Source organism: Hylaeus anthracinus, unplaced genomic scaffold (assembly GCF_026225885.1).
Source record: "Hylaeus anthracinus isolate JK02 unplaced genomic scaffold, UHH_iyHylAnth1.0_haploid 12002, whole genome shotgun sequence".
NCBI classification, from domain to species: Eukaryota; Metazoa; Arthropoda; class Insecta; order Hymenoptera; family Colletidae; genus Hylaeus; species Hylaeus anthracinus.
This window is the reverse complement of record NW_026534349.1, coordinates 3,631,729-3,652,832: the sequence shown is the minus strand read 5'-3', so window position 1 is coordinate 3,652,832 and position 21,104 is coordinate 3,631,729. Positions and strand designations below refer to the sequence as shown.

The 21,104-nt window shown below is 45.5% G+C and overlaps 1 protein-coding gene across 3 annotated transcripts in view; it reads left to right on the top strand.

Annotated features, from left to right (window-relative positions):
* LOC128891535 (uncharacterized) overlaps positions 1 to 18,383 on the top strand; it is a 109,350-nt gene extending 90,967 nt beyond the window's left edge. For all 3 annotated transcript variants that reach the window (XM_054151087.1, XM_054151089.1, XM_054151088.1), the window contains 9 exons: positions 276 to 381; positions 1,125 to 1,225; positions 1,434 to 1,689; positions 2,010 to 2,180; positions 2,503 to 2,624; positions 4,606 to 4,813; positions 6,502 to 6,716; positions 7,858 to 8,066; positions 9,077 to 18,383. In XM_054151087.1, the coding sequence (XP_054007062.1) occupies positions 276 to 381; positions 1,125 to 1,225; positions 1,434 to 1,689; positions 2,010 to 2,180; positions 2,503 to 2,624; positions 4,606 to 4,813; positions 6,502 to 6,716; positions 7,858 to 8,066; positions 9,077 to 9,272 (1,584 nt within the window). In that variant the 3' untranslated portion in view covers positions 9,273 to 18,383. The remainder of the gene's footprint in view (positions 1 to 275; positions 382 to 1,124; positions 1,226 to 1,433; positions 1,690 to 2,009; positions 2,181 to 2,502; positions 2,625 to 4,605; positions 4,814 to 6,501; positions 6,717 to 7,857; positions 8,067 to 9,076) is intronic.
* Positions 18,384 to 21,104: the final 2,721 nt, after the last annotated feature.

The following is a 21,104-nucleotide window of genomic DNA, read 5'->3' as shown; positions in this document are numbered from 1 at the left end:
CAAGGGCGTTATCGTAATCGATTCGACGATCGCGATTACGAGCGAGGCTGGAGCATCCCCGAGGGTGCGTGTCGGATGATAATAATAGAAGCAAAGTGGCCCGGATGTTACGAAACGGAAATGCACGTCCACGCCGCCGGCTGTTGCTTACGTTACTGTTTAATGCGTAAACGAGGCCGACCAGGTCGAAGACGGCCGGCGCCGAACGATACCGATCTATCCCAGGTTGCTCTCGCCACCGACATAATCGCGTCTATCTTTTTCGTGGGTTTCAGTACCAGGCCAGGCTGAGGCTTCCGGACACGTTCTCGCACTCTCAGAAGATGCAGTGCGTGGATCATATCATCGAGGTCCTCGACCTCGCCGCCTGCCAAGACACCAGTGAGTATAGACCCGGCCGATCGACGGATCGTGCCAAGCCCCTTATTTCCCAACGGCCTGTTTTTACCTATCGCTAGTTCTCCGTCTAATTTTCGATCGTTTTCTTCGAACTAACGCGAGAACAGAGCCCGGTGTCGGGTATCGATAGGTGGATTGGGAGAACATAGAAGAACGAGGACGTCCGATTCGTAATGATTTTCTATTCTCGTTTTCGCGCAGATCAAAGTCCCTGTATCGGGACCAGTACACAAAATTGTCCCACTTTCTTCGTTCCCGAGACGCATCCGCGTAAATCCGCCGTAATTTGTTTATGCACGCGAACCGAGAACCCCCGTAACAATTTACGACTTCCACGGGCAAGAAACGATCCGCTGGCTTTCAGTGGACGGGGAGCCTCGCCGTTGCCGCGATTTTGATTGACGATTTCCGCGATCGTAACTCATCCACCTCTCGCCCGTAAACCTGGGTCCCAGACGAAACTGATCGCTGATACTTATTCCCGTTTAAATAAAAAAAGCTCGAGCGATCTTGACGCGTCCTTCGGACTTCCCACGCGGAGACGTCTCTCCGCGAAGAACCTCATTCGAATATCCAAGGATATTCCTACCCTTTTCGCGCGGGACGTTCGAGACGAATAAGATTCCGTCTGGCAATTAATTTTAATTAATCGGGAGTAAGGGACAACGGGAACGTTTGCGCGTGTCTTCGTCGTTACTCGTGCTGCTACAGCGTTTTGTTTGCAGTCATTGGAGATTACACGAAAAGAGGACTCTCCGGAGGCGAGAAGAAGAGGACGAGCATAGCCTGCGAGTTACTCACCAATCCGTCGCTAATGTTGCTCGATGTAAGCCATTTAATCGCATCAGCTACTTTCTACGAATTATTTTGTTCTCGTAATCGTTTCCCGAATTCTCTATATTGAATATTCGAGCGTAGTAAAAAACGGTGAGGTCGTTTCAACGACGAAGCGTCTCTAAGGAGACGACAAATTGCATTGTCGTCGCCGTAGAAGGAACGGAACGAGATTAACCTGTATGCTGTCGCTTCCCCAGGAACCAACCAGCGGGCTGGACTCGCATTCAGCACAGGCGCTTATTTCACGACTGAAGAAATACGCGGAGCAGGAGGGCAAGAGCATCGTGGTGACAGTGCATCAACCCAGTTCGAGGATGTTCCACAGCTTCAGTAAGCTTCTTCTGTTGAGTCGGGGTCAGGTGGCGTACTATGGCTCGACGTCGAATATCGGCAGGTTTTTCTCCACGATAGGACTGACGCTTTTACCACACTACAACCCTGCCGACTTTATACGTGAGTACTTTGCGTTGCTTCGAACAACGAGACTATAGAAAAATTCATTTGTATTTCACGAAGGACGAGTAAAATTTGCTAGCATTCGTTCCAAAAACGACAGAAACGAATAATAAAGTATGACTGCATTCGCCTCTACGCGAACACGGCTTTTGCGTGATCGTAGCCGTGCAGTTATAAAGTCGCAAAGTGCAATAATAGTTAACGAGGCGGGCCCGGTAGAACGATTAAAAAGACCTCGTCGCAAGGTCGAGAGTTTTACGGTTCTCGAATGTAACGGGTAGATCGTGGTACAACAGAGGAACGTCCGATTGTTTCAGTGGAGCAAATAAAGGGGCCAGAAGAGGTTCGGGATCGCATCGTAGCCGCTGCGAGGAACGCAAGACAGGGACCCGACTGCCCGCCGGAACTTCGTCCGGAATATAATCCCAGCCAACATCCGCTCTGCGACCATCTCATCCATTATCACGAGCACCACATCAGCCACAACGGTAAAACGTAGTCTACGACCTGCGGTCGTTCGTTAGCTCGCGTGCATGCACGGTTTCTCTTGTAAATAACCGGACCGACGCTGGGAAAAATTAAGCCAGACGAATAATTGCTATACTCGTTCTTTAAACGGTAGAGCTACGAATATTCAACGTTCTTTGTTCTCCTCTATCTTCTCTTTTGAATCGTTCGCGAGTTTTTGTTAAAATTTCAACGACTCGCTATCGAACAAAAATAATTCGCCTGTCCTTAGAGACGAAACGCGAATTTCCCGCGAGACCGTCGAAGCAACTTTCAGCCCTTCATTCCGTCGATGATTTACAGCGAAGGAAGACGAAGGTCGTACGCTGTGGTTGGACACGCAAAGCCACGCCAGCAGCAGCGCCAGTTCCGCGGACGACGACTATTCCTGGCAGTGGCCCACCAGTTTCTGGTCGCAATTCAAAGTGAGTACCGCGAATGTTTTCTGTAATCAGACTCGTAACTACCGGCGCAGCGGGGTTTATTATTCCGCATAAAACCAAATAAGAGAGCCGAGCGAAGCTTTACGGCGAAATAGAGACGCGAGAGGGTGTTCTTTCGGCGAATCCTTTATCGATTACTCCACGAGCTACGGGAGGACGAGGAAACTTTTTGCGAGAGATTAATCTTTCTATCTGGGAAGATGCAATAATGCGGTAAAGACTTCTGGAAGATGAATCTTCCGGCTGAAAGTGTTGACTCTAGGTAGATCTACGGTTCTAGGATGATGAACGTTCTACAAATATTATCCCGACAAACGTACGGACCTTGTTTGCTCGGTATCGTAAGATGTTAGGGTTTCTTTTCGCGCTTGTCTACTTTCCAAACACGAATTCGATTAAAAGAACACGCGTTCGAATGCGCGAAAAAATCATCGCCGTGTTTGTCCGATAATATTTAATAAGTAAATCTAACGTTGGTAATATATTTTATAGTCGATCTTGTTCGGTCTTAAAAAAAAAAAAAACTGCGGTACCGATTATCGAAAAAATGGCACAGAATTGCGACGCTACCCGATGGTAAGCGAAGAATGTGGAAATTATGTAGGGCAATGGCGCAGTTTCATAGGCCATCGTCGTTTCGTGTATCTAGGTGAACGAAGCACGTGGAGATATCGGTATTGGAAGCTGGCCGAAGGAGAGATCGAAAAGTTCGATTGCACGCGAGAAATTAATAGAGCATGGAACGGTAATATGAAAATTTAGATGGGTGGTCTGGTATGCGAGAGATAATACCGCTGGTAAATGGAAATGACATCAGAATTCAAGTGTAATGCTCGCATTAAATTCGTATCAGTCGTCGGCTGTTTAAAACGAGACTATTAACGCATTCCAGATAACTTTCAAGGCAGCGAAGTCTCGTTGTTCGTTTCGTCGAAGGTGTTGCGTTGCACTCGGCTCGAGTTCCCCTCGCGACAACGCAATTTTCGCGCAACATGTTCTCCTCGTTGAAAATTTGATCGAGCAATTTTCTCGCACCGGAGAATGGAAGCAAAGTAATCTCTCTTCGCGCTGGAAATTAACTGGATCGAATTAAAAACGACGCCAAGCCGAATTAAACCGCGAGCGTCACCGCGCGAAAGTTACGATCACGCTTTCTTGGATCACGATGTACGCGACATTCGTAGTTGCCGAATCGACGAATGAAAAGTGCACGCGCAACGCGGTGCTAAAGAGGACCGACCGCGCAGAATGGGGATCTAGGTCGCGTTTACACGATTCGCCATATCCGGATAATTACCGCGACCAGTATGCCCGTTTGCGATGATGCCGCTCTTTGTACGAACGCACCTCGCCACTTGCATCACTTTTACCCGACGGAACCGTTCTTCCACTCGCGTTTCAGCTCTATCGAGGCGGAGAGTGTTTCACCCTTTCCGCGAATTCCTTCACCGTTGGATTCGTAGCGGCGATGCGTGCGAAGCTGGCTTTCGACCGATTAATTATCCAAACGAATAAGTTAACGATAGAAATATTGCCCCTCGTGAGCGCGTGACAATGTCAACGTTGCTACGCTACACCTCTTCGGTGGAGTTCAATTATATCGGCGGCCGTGAGGAAATAGAACGCAAAGTTGCACAATGCCGATTCCGAAGGTCCCTTTAAATTATAACTATATACGCACGCTATTTAACCGTGAAGAACGGAGAGGAACTTGACAACGTTAATTACTCAATTATCGCGACTATCGCGATCGGACGAATCCGTCGATTCGTAATACCTCCAGTTGCAACTTCTTAAAGGGTTCGACGGTTGCGAGTTGATGCAATCATCGAACCTTCCACGGCAGCTAAAAACTATATTCGCCAAAACATTTTTTACGATTTAACCAGTTCGACGACGTGTACGATTACGACTCGTTACTTCGCCTTACGATTCAAAAAGTCGCGTTGTTTTGTGATTCCAGGTATTATCAGAAAGAAACTTTCAAGAGGCACGGCCACGGATGCTGTCTCGTTTGAATTGGTTGCAAACGATAGCCCTTGGCTTGCTCGCCGGACTGCTGTGGCTAAGGCTTCCCAGAACCGAGGCGGCTCTTCACGACATCCAGGGCTGGATGTTCTTCAGCACCACGTATTGGATGCTGTTCGCACACTTTGGTGCACTCTCCAGTTGTAAGTTGCCGCCGTTCAAATTGTTTCAGTAGAAAGTTCGATTCGAATTTCATCGCGATATTTTCGGAATAGCGTTCTCGAGACTTCGATCTTCCGGAAAATCAAAAAGACATCGATTGTTCGCGTTCGTAAAAAAAAAAAAAAAGTAACCGCGGACACGTAGAGCCAACGGAACGTCGAGATTCTCAGGTAGTCGGCTCGGCATTGCGCAACTCGCAGAAGCAGATCGAGCAGATTGGTTAATTGAGTCACGACGACGCAGCGAGCTCAATCAGCCATTCAGCGATGCCCGTTTTTTTTTATTGCAAAGATTTGCAAAGGACCAGAGAACGGGTCAATCAAGAATGTTAGTCATGTAGGTCGCGTCGTGACCCACTGAGCGCAATTGAGGCCCTTTTGTCGACGATGCCGTGCAAAACAAGCGTGACGAATTTCAGACGGGGAATCACACTGTCGTACGACGCTCGTCCCGATACGATCCACGGTCAAATTCAACATTTCTTCGCGAGGAAAGTCTACTTCGCGATCTTTTCAATAGCGATTTTACTCGTTCGCGATGTCAGCTTGCTCGTGTCTGAGTATACCTAAATTTCTGCTTCTTATAATAATTTATAGGAAGTGTATTTCTCCGTGCATTTCTCTGACAATTATAAATGTGCAATCGTAAAGCGTCCCCGCAGACGAAACTCAGGGGAGCGAAGCGAGGATGAAAATAGCTAAGTGCTACTTTTAAATTCATCGCGATGAAAATTAGCAGAACCCATCTCCGGGACGATTTCACTGACGCGTCCCTCCGAGAAGAAAGTGCAATAAAGATTCACGCTCGACGAGCGTAGCGGACAACGTCGACGGATACCCCAGCCCGGGCCGGATAAAGGTGACAAATCGTCGGGAACAAAGGGCAGTAAACGATAAAACGGAAAAGTTAATAGGCGCACGGCTATTCCCCGACTATTTTAGGAGCCGCATAACTTAGGCATAGAAGTTCGCCACGGTTCTAGCCTCTGCTCCTTTGACGACCGTGTGGCGTTTTACAATCGTCGTCACTTATCCCCCGTAGAAAGCGAAACGGCCCGGCGAGACGCTAAAAGGGAACTCGAAAAGGACGTCGGTTCCCTTCGAAGCTGTAAAACCGATTTTAGCATCGCCACTGATTCTTCTCTTCCTTCCCTTTCATCAACCCCTTTCGCGGATCTTCCATGTCCGAGCGAGATAAAATTTAAATAAACGAACGTTTATTGTTTATTTCATCCAGTTATCGTAGCGTTCGAGTATTCGAATAGACAAGTACAAATTTCTAGCATCGTTCGACGCTTTCTTCGTTCCCTTTTTATCTTCGTCGTCGAAACGGCCGCTCCGTTTCCGAGACATTTACAGAGATTCCCATCCGCGACAAATGGGTTTCTCACAGAAACGTCCGAGTACCTTCCAGTTTGCCACGTCCAATAAGCTTCACAGGATCCCCTCGGGAGCGGATTTATTCCTACGAAGTTTGTTCCGTGGGTCTGTTCCAATAGTTGTATTTTCGTATTACATATTTCTCGCGCGATCCGAGAAGGTCCTCGAAACGCCCTGGAACATGTTTTTCCTTTTATCCACCGAACGTAGAATCCTCTGAACGTTGTCTCGTAATCGAACGTTTAAATATGCAACTCCAACTAACGGAAATGAAATGTTTTGTTTTTCAGTTCCTCCCGAACGGGAGGTTATCAACAAGGAGCGGTTGTCTGGATCGTATCGGCTCTCTGCCTATTACCTAGCGAAAATGGTCGGCGAGCTGCCGCTTACGATTACACTGCCCGCGGTCTACCATATCATTAGTTACCCGATGTTGGGCTTCCACAGTCCGGCAGTTTTCGTCACTCTGCTGGCGTTCCTCTTACTCAACACCGTCGTCGCGCAGGTACGTCTCGTTCACCTTCTTTGCGAAAAATAAAAATTATTATACGATGATTATTATCAAGCGAACTTATCGCCGACTCTCACACTCTTGCAACTCCGACGCCTCCTCGCGAACACGCGCTTCCGAAACAAAGACATTACGAGACTAGCGCTCACGGTTTCGTTTCCCGGAGTAAAATAGGTACTTCATTTTATTATCCCGCGTGCAAAAGGAAGTCGTAAAGGCTCCAAGTAGAGGTTGTAGTTTTACGCGTATTCAGTGGCCTGAATCCGACCGGAACGCGACTCTCGGGTCAGAGTTGCCACGGAGACTACAAACGACGATAATTAGTCCTTAATAATGGGGTATTAACGACACGGTACGAAACCAACGCGGCGAACACCTATGGGCGTCCGTCCGGTGCTTATGGTCAGCGAATACGATCGCGAGGTTTCCGCGCAACGCGCGTGCAAAGCGTTCAAATAGCAGAAATAGAAGAGTCGAGAACGTTTGTTTACAGAGGGAGAACTTGGACCCGCATGTAAGATAACTCGGTATTCGAATACTCGATAGTACTCGAACGGTGCGATAAACTCGAGATATTTTTCGAAAAAGCATTTTGGATTAATCGGACAGATTGGGATAACAATGTAAAGAACTGTCGAATCGACGGTTTTCGTTGTCGACGAAGTACGAATGGTTGGTATTGCCGTGCCGGCGACGAGTGTCGCGTTGCTCTGACGCAATCGCGGCGAATATTTTCCCAGCGCAAAACATAAACACCAAGAATTTCGCGGTTTCATATTTTTTGTCGTACTTCCCCCCCTTCTCCCTCCCGTCAGCCCTCGACACTGTCCACCTACGGTCAATACTAAGTCATTGTAGCATGAAAGGCGGTCGCGATTTACTTTCAAAACCACCTACCTATTGACGGAAATGAGTAACTCTCGCGTTTCACAATACACGACGTGTACAGTCGCGTTTAGAACCAAGTGCGACGACATAATTCGTCAAAAGTCGTCGGCTCGCGTAGAATATTTGAAAGATTCAACGAGCACTTTCGATTTTAAGCGTACCTCGCGGAACACGATGGCGCGTCTTTCTTGTATTCGAAACGAGCGAGTCTAGCGAAAGCTAAGAATTTTTCGCCGTCTGATTTCAGAGTGTGGGATTCTTTGTTGGCGCCTGCTGTTTGGACCTCCAGGTTAGCATAACCGCGTCCGCGCTCTACACACTCGCGACGCAGTTGCTAGGCGGTTATTTGGCGACGGCGGTTCCACCTTGGCTCGCGTGGGCCAGATACGCGAGCATGGTGCACTATGCCTATCAGAACATGCAAATCCTGGAATTCGGCGTCGGTGAGCCGATCACGTAAGTAGATAAACCCTCGTAGGCGTTCTCGTTCGCGTGTGCCCTTGCCACTTGTTCGACGATTCCAGCCGAGACCCGAGATCTCTCCAAGGATCTCGGTTCCTTTGCACTAATTTGTCAGTTCAAAAGTGTACGTTCGACCTCTAACCCGAACCACTAGTAGTCCCGTCTACACGTAGCAGTGCACGTTTCCTTCGCTGCCAACTTTGTCCATTGATTTTTCCGATTAACCATTCCCCTAGTAGTTTCTACTTACATACGTTAACGTAGACGCGATTACTCATTTGCCCGTACGAACTTTACATTCAGCCTAGACTTTCCATGGAAATTCAGTAACACGCAAACGCGTCTCGCTCTCCGATTTCAACTCGATCCCGCGAATCGATGAGGCTTATTAAATAAAAACCGCGACGGCAGTTGGCGAACGCTCTCCAAGTGTCGCTAATTGCATCGGAGGAACGCCGCGTTTAAATAATAGATGAACTTCAAACCGGGACAGCCCTCATGCATTATTCACTCCTCCGTTCCTAGTCGTTTCAATTCGTCCGACTCGAGATCGTGAAATTCCCCGAGTCTCGTGCGAGACACCCTCCAATGATCCGCGACGACGCGTTAATCGGGTTAGCCGAGGCTGATCCGTTTATCCACGCGAATCTAGAGGCGAAAAAGAAAGCGACGGTTTTGGAAGCGGAAACGGTTCGCGGGTAAAAGCACGAAAAATAAGTACCTCAGTCAGGGTCGCGATGCTAACAAAGATCCGAGAAAATTCTAACGAGTTTCGTTTCAGTCACAACGAGAACTCCATTCTCGCGGTTAACCGAGACCCCTAAAAATTTTTTTGATAACCGTTTTCACCGTATCGACCCGGTACTGTTTTGCGCGACCCGTTAGGTTACGTTAGCATCGTTGGATATACCTCGGACCCGAATCCTACGTGACCCAACGTCGTCCCTCGTCGTTCGCTCGCTGTTCCACCCACCATGGTTTAACGTTTACTTGTTTTACTATAGATGCTCGCAACCAAGCAAGTTTCCGGAGTGCAGGAACGCCACCACGATACCCGTCACCGCGATTCTGGAGAGCCAAGGCGGCGCCAGGGGTTCGGGTCTTCCACTCTGGGCGAACACGGCCGTTCTCTTGGCGTTTCTCGTGGTGTTCCGCACCCTTGGGTATCTGGTGCTCCGTTACTATCGCGTGCCGAAGTGAGTTGTCGCCGCGAGCCAGGACCTGTTGTCACATCGCCTGCGTTCGGACGCTGATCGACGGATCGACGGACGTAGGGCGGGCCCTGCCCGCCGTCGCGACGCTGCGCTGACGGGAACGTCGCCGAGCATATTGACCCTTCGTTTCGTCAGCCGCGAAACGGAACGTAGCTCGCAGAACTGAGAACGAAACTGAGCGCGAAAGTTTATTTTTCCAGGAGAATAGGGTTCAGCTTGGGATTATCCGGGTCGTCGAGGATGGCGCCGAAGAAACGACAGACCAAAGAACGCGTCGATCGATCTTTTCGCGACAAACGATTAACGCCGAGTAGAGCCTTTCGCTCTACTTTGGATTTACGTTGCGATCGGAGTCTACGCAATGAAAACATGAATCACCAGCTGCTTGCGCCAACCGCTACAGCTGCTATTCGAAAGGTGTCCAAAGCTATCTCTGAATCTCTATGTAAGAATGAAAAATGTCGAATCTCCGATCGCGATAGGTATCGTCGAGCGATAATTCGTCGCGAAGCTTCGAGATCGTTCTTTGAAGCCATTCGAGTCGACCGCTGGCAGCACTATTTTAATTAACGAACGATCAGCGAATATTTTTATTAATTGTACATGCATCTCACAGAATAGTATACCTCAACTAGAACCAAGGACACCGGTCATTTCACGAAACGAAGGGTTAAGAGCCGCGAGAACGGGGGGTTGATCGACGAGAACCCCTCGAAGCGGCAAACGGCGACCGAAATATGCGCGTGTATCGCGTCGCTGCCAACACTTTGGCGAAGACTATGCGTAGGATCGTACACGTAGAGACTTTCTATCGATGCTAACGGGGTACGAGGATAGGAGCAAATGGAACGAGCGAACGTGGGAGAGAGACGGTGTGCGAGGTAACGAGAGAACAACGCGCGACTGGTGAGAAACACACCACACACATACACACATATACTTCTTTGTTTAAATTTTCTTGTGGCAAGAAGGGTATAAATAGTAGAAAGGAAAACACGCGAAGAAAAGGGGAGAGTCCGAGTGGGAGCGAGTGTGCTAATAAACGTGAATGAATGGAAGAAAATATACGAGAAGGAGAGAGGGTGAGTAGCACCGCGGGAGAACTTTTTGGGAAAATCGATGTGCGCCGTCGGGGCGCCGCGAAACCGACTGAAAAAAAAAGAAGAAGAAGAAGAAATACAAATACATTTACATACATACATATATATATACACACACACACGTATACATGTATTCGTAAGACGACGAATCATTTCTTAAGCCGATGAAACGAGTGAAATGGACGAAAACACTGACATACATACATGCATACACACCAATGGAATCAACTAGACTTAGAGGACACGTTAAGAGTTTGGAGAAATGAGCCTTTACCGTCTAGCGACTATCCACGCGTTTCTTTTTACTTTTTATTACCGCAAGAAGCAATTGCTACGATTTTACAAAATATTCGCCCTAGCTGGTAAGGTGAACTGCTACTATTCATTGCTACCCTTATACTTAGTACTTTTTATTAGCGACGCTGTAAACTAAGGGACGTGGCAAGACGAACGTTTTTTTTTCTTTCTGTTTCCATTTGATTCCGTTTAACCCTCTATTGCATCACGCGAAAGAAAATGGATCCTTGTGAAATTCACCGAGGAAATTTTACGGGATTTGCGATGCACGATATAGAGGGGGTTCACATGGCTGTGCACATTCAGCCGGTTATCGCCAGAGATGGGTAAAATTCTTGTCTAGATAGAAACGTCGAATATCGAACGAAAAGCGAACAATTTTTCGTTCGATACTCTTAGGATAAAAATTAATGCTTCGAAATAAAAATGTAACCGTTCGGCCGGACGAGCATCGCGAGTAAATCGCTGTACGTTGTATTTATTCGTTGTCCGTTATTCGAATAAAATTTTGCTCGGCTCTGCCTAACGCTTACCTCAAACGTTGATCGCTAATGTATAAATAGTCGAGAAATACTTTCTATCACGAAACCGTAGGATAAAATTCGTGCAATGGAGGGTTAACGGGCTGTGCCAATTCTTTTCGTACGCGAGAAGAGAGCACGATAATCGATCGAGTGTAGGAAAATTGAGAGTAAACGTAGGAGGACGAAGGTGAACTTGTACGAGGCGAGATCGAGAGAGCCGTGGAAGGGTGGAAATGGGAGTACTAGTGGAGGAGGGTTGTAGTTAAATCGTTTTTACGCGTCGTACGCGCGCGAACAGATACATAAATGGAGGCTCGAGAGTTTCGAAGCAGCGGAGGGGTGGTTGCGCGTCGGCTTCGTTTTTCGAGGACCTGTGTCGATTTTTAGAACTTGTTGGTCTCTGACGTATCTATGTGATGTTTTCTAGGAGCTCGATACGTTACGAGTGGGGATCCAGACGAATCTTTAACGAGCGGTGTAATAATTCATTGGCTACCTTGTGTACATAGAAAATTATATATACAAATATTATATATATATAAAACTATAATAATTATTATCATTATTATTATTTTTATTATATTATTATTAATATTATTAATATTATTATTATTATTATTATTATTATTATTATTATTATTATTATTATTATATTATTATTATTTTTAATATCACAATCGCATGTACATGTGAATCTACGGACTGAAAGAGGAGGCATGCGACGTTTTTCTTTTCTCTTTTTCATTCTTGTATATGTACCACCGGGGGAAACGATAAACGCATATACATATATCCACACATAAACACATATACACGCAGACCTGTGTGATCGATATTACCAAACGATTCATCCGATATCTCGTTACACGGGGATAAAACTTACCTCTTCTGAAACATACATACACAAGTACACACGTACACGCGTGTACACTGTCGCCTCTAAGTAATTATTCGTACTCGGCAATTTCTCTTTTATTATTTTTAACGATACGAAAAGTATTTAAGTTTGTCTAGGACACTCGAATCCAAATGTTTCCGTGACTTTTTTGAAAGGACGTTACACAAGGATCAGAAGCGACAGTGTAGAAACACGTACATATACTCGGAAGTCACACCAGGAAAGCCAGTGTTCGTTATAGTAGAAAGTAAATAGTTAGATCGGTCGCGAGTGGAACGCTGTGTTTATAGTCGGCCGACGAGCAACGTTACGATACATTGTGCGACGAACCGGACGACTCGTAGAGTAGCTTTCCTCTTGGACGATTAGACAAATTTTGAGAAACCGTCGCGCGTCAACGAGCCTTGCATATCCTTGTTGGGTCAGACGATAGCGTTGGGCGAAAATATAATGTATGATCATGATCACCGACTAATCCGATAGTCATGATTAATGATTAATGAGTAAGCAGTCACGATTATCTCTAAAATGTTACCAGTTATCGACTCATGATTGCGGATTACAGATGTAATTTTTCATCTGACAATTGTGAGCGATTGTTACAAAAGTAATCGCATAGCAGACATGGACAACGTTATAAATAATAAAAAAAAAAAAAAAAAACAAAAAAAAAGAACATTTGAAATGCAACGTGTTCGATCAAACGAATAACGGATCGAAGGTTGTTCACCTTTTAAATCGTTACTCGAAACTTTTATCCACGCCGAGAGATTTGGCCGTCTCTGTCGCAAAATGAACGACTGAAAGGTAAATCATTGTTTATCCGTTACTCGTTCGATAAAAAGTTAATGTTCGAGTTACAAAATGAAATATTTCACGTTAATGAAATGGCAGTTTAATCGATTTATTCGTTACTCGTTGAATAAAAATTAGACTTCGTGTTACGCAGCGAGATATTTCACAGTGAACAAATAAAAATTGAACTGTTCGATCGAGTAAACATTGTGAATAAATCGCTGTACGTTGTCTCTATTCGTTATCTGTTATTCGAATAAAATTTTGCACGATCTCTGCGCTGATCCAACGACCATTGGCTCTCCGATGAACGCGCGATGGGATTCGTCCGGTGCACGCACAACGCAATATCCACCAAGTGTTCAATCGGGTTCGGTGAGAAGAACGTGGGCGAGGAGGTAGGAACGAAATGAATTATGATACAGGCTAGCGTAAGTGATAACCAGTAGAAAAAGGATAATAAGCGAGGGATAACCCAACGTTTCGACCTCTGGTACTGAACATCCGTCGGAAAATTGTCTTCTACGTCGGCGCGATTATCCTTTTCCTATCGGAGAACGAGTTGCTTCCCAATAGTAGGATTTAATAAGGGGGGATCAATCGGTGAGGAGGGGATGACGAGTGCACGCACTCGCGCGTATCGGGACAAACAACACGGGGGAAAGATGTTTAAACAAAGATTTGGCTGTGTCAATGTCTGTAACTGACTAATTCGTTTGTATCGCTTTCTTTTTTCTACTTAACTGTTTAAACTGTATGCGAGCGAGAGAGCGAGAGAGCGAGCGAGAGAGAGAGAGAGAGAGAGAGAGAGAGAGAGAGAGAGAGAGAGAGAGAATGCTAGAAAAAAGTCGATAGAGGACGAAACTCAGCGCAACGGAAAGGAGCAGCGCACACCGGTTAACAGAGATGGACAAAATTCTTATTTAACAAAAATTCGACTATCGAATAAAAGATAAATCGTTGTACAGAGTTTCTATTCGTTATTTATTATACGGAATTAATTGCGCTCATCTCTACCAGTTAGGAGGAAGAGGAGAGTCGTCGACAGCCGCCGTTCACGAACGACCGAGTGTCTCGAGAAGAAAACACGAACGTCCCCGTGTACCGCGAGGAGAAAACCGCACCACGCGCCGAGAGAAACACTTTTCCGAAACGTTCGACGTTTTCCTCGCTTTTTCTACCATTTGTACACTCCGAAACTCAGCAGAAATTTTCTCCTCGTGGTCGAGGCGGAAGAATCGCTTCCTCAAAGGACCCACTTCCCTCTAATCCTTGTTCCTGGATCGACGGATCCTCGCGTCCAATCATCTATCCGCTTTTGTTTTCCCATCGCCTTCGATGTTTCTCCTCTGCAGCGATATCAGGCAAAACGCGATTTATCGATGACGACCGAAGACGAATCTCTTACTCGGTCGTAATTAGCTCCAAATAATTACAAACGTAGTTTACCATTACCGATTACCAGGACAAAATAATCGGAAACCAGTAGGCGGCCAAGTCTTGGCCCGCGGGAGGACGAGAAAGACGTCAGTCGAACGGATCGCATTTTCATACCGCGTAGGTGTCTTTTCAAAATTTTGATACTCGTATTGTATTGTATACACTCTGTACACACCGTTCCGACATTTATATACCGTTTACAAATCACCAGTTTCGAGCTCGAAGAAAATCGAGCGCCGATTCGAACCAACTCTTTCGCGATTACGACGTTTTCGTTAAAAATCACGATTCGACTATCCGTAGACTGGAACATTTTCGGATCGCAAGCAAGACTCGTATGAATTGTATTGGTTCGAGTCGCGCTACAACGGAGCACGAGATTTCCTCTCGACTATTAGATTGTAAATAATAAACTAGCCGAAATTTAACGTAGAAAAGTGTCTCGGAATCTCAAGAACTCGCGTGCATTCACATTCCTGACGATGCTCGTTTTCGATCCGCGAGAGGACGCAAACGATGGATTCTCGATGGACGCTCAGCGTTCGAGAGAGCTAATCTTCGGTCGCGAGCCACCACTCGAGACCATTTCGATGTCTACACACGCTTTTTGCACTAAAATACAATAAGACTGAGGTTTTTTTATACGCGTTGACGGGATCGAACGACGTCACCGCGATTATCTATTCGCGAGCACCGTCGTTGGCAGGACTCGAGGTGGACGTAACACAGCCAAACTCTCTCCTAACGATACTTTACGCGTTTTTCTAGCTCTGGCTTCTTCTTCGCGAGCGCGAGTCGATCGATTAACGAGAGACGGATATCTCACTTTTGGGGATCGCTTTCGGGAATTTGATGGATTGATCGTCGGACTTTTGGATTAGGAGACCGCGGACGTTTTAGATATTTCGAAAGGGGAACGCGATCGTTGGTCTTTGGAAGGTCAGTGGTCCTCGGTTCGCTGAACTGGCGTCTCCCGAGGAACAAAAATTGGATGATGAGACGTAATAACACGCGATCGTTTCACTGGTTGACAGGCGCGAAGAGCTCGATTATGCTCGACCGCTGGAAGTTGGGAAAGGGGAGGACTCGGTTCGTTCGTCCGACCGAATCGGCTCCGCTCCTTTCGCGTTTCGGGCCTCGGAGAAGAACAAAACGCAAACGAAGAGACCAGTGGGAAAATTAGGGTGACAAGACGTAATAACACGTGACTGTTTCGCTTTACAAAAATAGTGCCTTTTTTTACAAAGACTCTGTTGTTTGTGCCAAGTCGAATTCAACGGATGCGAATGCGTACACTCGCGCGTACACACAGACACACACATACACACGCACACCTACACACGTAGACGTATATTTACAGGGCGAAGAAAGGTGAGCGACGTATGGGCAGAGGGAATAGATTTAAAGAGGACGCGAACGAGTCGAAAGTAGAGTGTATAAGAGAATCTCGATTGGCGGGAAAAAAAGAAACGCACGCACAAGTACACGAACACACGCAAACACACGCGGCCACGATATACCGAGAAAGAGAACGTTGAGAGAGAACGAGCACGAGGAGAGCACGAGCGAATGGCAAGGAAAGAGAAATAGTGCGCACCGAGAGCGAGACAGGTACGTTTTCTCGCGAGATGGTAGAAAATATGTAACGCGGGACTAACGAAACAAGAAGAAAAAAAATATGAAACAAACAAAAAAAAAAATGCCAAAAAGTGTTCCACTAATCAATTGCCGCCGTGGATCCCCAATTAGTACCTACCGTAAATCGAATGAAATTACGAATAATTAATCGAATTTGCAGAATCGTGCTAAAGAAGATGAGATGAAAGAAAAAAGAGGTTAATATATATGACTCTAATTATGGTTATATATTACGTATAGGTATGTATGTGTATATGTATATGTATATATACGTGTGTATATACATATATGTGTATATATATACATATATAATATGTGCGCGAGCGTGGGCGTACATGTACGAGTATACACGGTCGCATACGAGCGCAAGGAGCACACCGACAACGCGGCACGATTTCTTTTCATTTTTTCTTCGCACGCGTCGAATCGTAATTAATTAATTACGTACCGAACCGAATCGACACCGAATCATCAGTTTCTTTTCTTTTTCCCGTCAACGGATAATGTCTCGCGAAAACAAAAAGGAAACCTTCAGACTGTGTACGACTAACAACTATTGTATATACGAATCGTATAAAATATACATACGTATACATATATACATATATAAATATATATTATATTAAAACGGATAATAAGACACTTAGAGCTAACAGAATTGCCCCCTCCCCCTCCCCATTATTACGCGAGATGATATTAGTTATCCGATAGTATTATTACCTGTTGTCCCGGTAGCGTAATAATTACCTACTATTCCCCAACACCCGACGCCCACACCTTAGGAGGAAAATTGAAGAGGGAAAAAAGGAATAGAAGAAGAAATCGTTATCTACCGTTATCATACTTTGAGTTTACCGATAAATCGTTGAATAATGAATATTGGTATAACGATAAGGATTATTATTATTATTATTATTATTATTATTATTATTATTATTATTATTATTAATATTACATTATATTATATTACATTATATTGTACCGTCATCGATATTATTATCGTCAGCGTCGTCATTGTCATCGTCGTAGTCGTCATTGTCGACCTTCATCGTTCATCGTCGCGAAATTATCCTCACCGTTCCGAACCTACACTATCATATTTCCGATCTATCCCAACCGTTTCTTTCTTTATCCTGTTCCCTAGAGGCTGCGCGTGCACAGCCGTTTGCCTTCCGGTTGCATCGTCGCGTCGAGCTTCTACCTTCGTCGCTGTTTCTTCGCGAGATCGATCACGATCGACAGACGATTCGCGATCGCTCGGCATCCCTCGCGACGAGACGGAAGATATCGGCAATTCGAGTTTAGTTTCTCGAGTGAAAACCCTCGTCTTGTATTTCCTCTGGTGGAGGTCCGAGCTGGAGCAACCGAGTAGCTGTAGAGCGCGACAAGGGTAGCTTCTCGACTCTCGACAACCTCTGAGTATAGCGACCGATATCTTCCGTCTCGACCGCAATCTCCATTGGTCGCAGAGCTATCGTCTCGTCGCACGATGCTTCCCAGGTTGAACGGCAATTGTAAGGCAACGGTTGGGAGAAGCTGACATTGTTTTCGTGTCGAGGGACATCGCCGAGGGGTCGTCGATGCGTTGCACGCCTGGAGAACGTACGTCGGTCCCTTCCGCGCGTTTTTTCATTTTTCTAGAGGCATTGTACGAACCGTGAATGTATGTAGGAAGGCACCGGTGTACGAGAGTTTCCGGAAAGGAAAGACGGGACACGTTGATCCGGGTGTCCCATCTTTTCTCGGAAAAGGGTCTTCGGCGCGGGTGACGCGTCAGAGTTCTTTCGCGGGACGGTTCCTCCGTCGAAGAGTTGTTAATCGAATTAGACTGATCAGGGATAAAATTCGGAGAGACTCCCGCGAGAGTCTCTGGAGATCTTATGGAAGAGTCCCGAGGATACCGTGGAATTCCGTGAGGATCTTGAGTGCCGAACGGAGGAACAATGGATCTCGATCGACGATCGTTGTCGATTCGCGCGAGAAGAACAGCGGGCTCCTGTTATCGATGTTATCGTCCCTCCGTTGTCCCTCGATTTCCGTCGCTCTGGGACGTGCGTATGTATGCTCGGTGAGAGCAGCGAGTTCGAATCGAATCGAACGATCGACGTTGATCCCGTCGTGAAATCTCGTTTTTTGTTTTATCATCGACGAATACCCGAGCGACGATTAACTCGCAATTACTCATAATCGAGCGCCGAGGAGTTCGTTGGATATTGTTTTTGCATATCGCAGGAAATACTGCCGGAGACATTAATCGTTGCGCAAAACCTCGTGGCGGATACTGTCTGCGAATACGATTTTATCATGTAATCTGTCGACGAAACACTTTGTTCGCAGTTTATAGACGCCTTAGACTTACAGTCTCTCGGTTTATTTAATTTGTAAATAAATCACGATTTACTCAACATTAATCAGCTATTATTTCTTGCTTTCCCCAGCATGCTACGTATAGATTTTCGATTGCGAAAGTCTGATGCTGATCTGTTGAAGAACCCTGAGAACGTCTTCAAGGTGTTTCACGTTATACATGCATATATGGGTCGAACTAATTTTGGAAGCATAGATCAGAACCAAAATTATAGTTACTGTCAGTGGCGCCATCGGTGGGAGAACGTCCAAGTTTGTAGCCAAAATAGTTTAGCCATCCACTGCTAGATGGCGCCACAAATTCAATTCTTTATTTATTCGTGTATTTTCTTTCTGTTTGCATGTTTACATAATTCTATGCCATCACAACGCTTATATGCAATAACTTGAAAGAGTAACGTTAGATTTATAACCTGGAATTTGATTAATCGCTTTGTCAAACGAATTATTTACCTAAACTGAATGTAGCGCCATCTTACCGCAAACCGTCCAAGTTTTTATCAAAATTAGTGAAATTCAATAATTCCTTTGCTGAAGTTATAGGTTCGGAGTCGTTTCTCTAGCTGAATATTAACATCGCTGTATCTGTAATATGATTAGAAGTTCACCTCAGAATATAATAAGAAGAAAAATTTTGTATAAAAGTTAGTCAGGTATCAGTGGTGCCATCTAGCGTTTAGAATTGTGAACTATTCGGTAACAAACTTGGTCTCTTTTCCACCGATGGCGCCACTAGTAGTAATTTTAAAATTTTTAAATGTTTGCCGCCAAGAGTTCTGATGAAAGCTTGCAAAATTAGTTTGGCTTCGACCGCGAAATGGCGAAATAATAATAATAATAATAATATGAAGAAGAAGAAGAAACAGAAATGGAACACAGACGGTAACGTTTCGTTTTATTTTACATACTATTCGTATAATTCTGGGGTTAGAGTCAGAGCCCCTCAATTTAAGGCGTTTAATTACATATCACGACATTGGTTATTCCTCGGAGACTTCGTACGATTTGTGAATTACACGCCACTTTTTATTTCTCTATTTCTCTTATTTTCCTAAGACGTTTCGATTAAGCATATTTAAAAAATGAAACAAGGATATCGAGACTGATTTCAAAGATTCTCCTTCGTTACGTTATTCGTAAATTTTCTCCATTTTTACGATAACGTTTCGTCTATGTAACGCATGCCAGATATTAATCGCTCCAGATACGGTAAGTGCAGTAAGCGGCTAAACCTGCTCGGTGAGTTCCGGAAGCTTCGAGGTTCGCGGTGATCTCGTGGTTAACCGCGATGGTTAACGTTCCCTTGCGCACTAGCCTCTTACGTGGTCGTGTTAAAATCATCCACGCCGCCAGAATGCAGGATAATTAGTTCCAGAGTATCAACGTGTGTTCATAATGGCCCTCTCGAGAGTTTCGTTACGAGTCGTTACGACCGTAACGTTCTTTTTACGACAACCGAAAGGAAAGCTTCCGAGGCGCGCCCATAGAAAGTATTTTATTAACGACAACAGTTTCTAATCAACAGACTCCCATGTGAACAAATTTACAGACTTCGCGAACACGCAAGAGTTGGAGAGATTGAAAATCTAATCAACTAAACTAACTGATCGCGAACCGCCACCTGCTGTACCATACTTAATGATTTTCCGTGGACAGGACATTTCTTTTCTCAGAAAAGAATAGAATTTTTTATAACGATAAATGCACAGAAACCATCCCCACTGCGGACCGCTAATACCAGCTACGGCTCCTGAATGTTGTCCCTGCTAATCTAAATCTAATTTCACTTTACACTTTACACTTACTCGTTCCTCATGATCTCCTCATAAAAAAGGTAAGTTTCAAGCAAAAAATAAAAATAATGATACCAACTCGTACATTACGTTCTCCTGATACAAGAGGTAAGTATTGATATTTAATTAAAAGTTATGCTACTTCTTTGAGTATCATGTTCTTCTGACACTAAAATGTGAAGTTTCCTCAGAATTTCGATACGTACCCTGTATTTCTCGTGCCACCTCTTCCCATAGTCGCACATGAACGAAACATACCGAAAAAGAGCCCCTTGAATTAGGCAACCTGCACTGGCGGCAGATCTGTCGGACCGGTTGCCTGTCCGTAGGCGCAAACGTGCCACCTCTTCGCGCATCATGTACTCCTGACACCAAAATTCAAAATCGGCCAGAATTCTGAAATGTACCGAAAATTAGCCCCTTGAATTAGGCGGCAGATCTGTCGGACTGGTTGCCTGTCCGTAGGCGCAAACGTGCCACCTCTTCGCGCATCATGTACTCCTGACACCAAAATCCAAAATCGGCCAGAATTCTGAAATGTACCGAAAATTAGCCCCTTGAATTAGGCAACCTGTACTGACAGACATGTGGGACCGGTTGCCTGCCCGTAGGCGCAAACGTGCCACCTCTTCGCGCATCATGTACTCCTGATACCAAAATTCAAAATCGGCCAGAATTCTGAAATGTACCGAAAATTAGCCCCTTGAATTAGGCGGCAGATCTGTCAGACCGGTTGCCTGTCCGTAGGCGCAAACGTGCCACCTCTTCGTGCATCATGTACTCCTGACACCAAAATCCAAAATCGGCCAGAATTCTGAAATGTACCGAAAATTAGCCCCTTGAATTAGGCAACCTGTACTGACAGACATGTCGGACCGGTTGCCTGCCCGTAGGCGCAAACGTGCCACCTCTTCGCACATTATGTATTCCCGATACCAAAATGTAAAATTTCCTCAGAATTTCGAT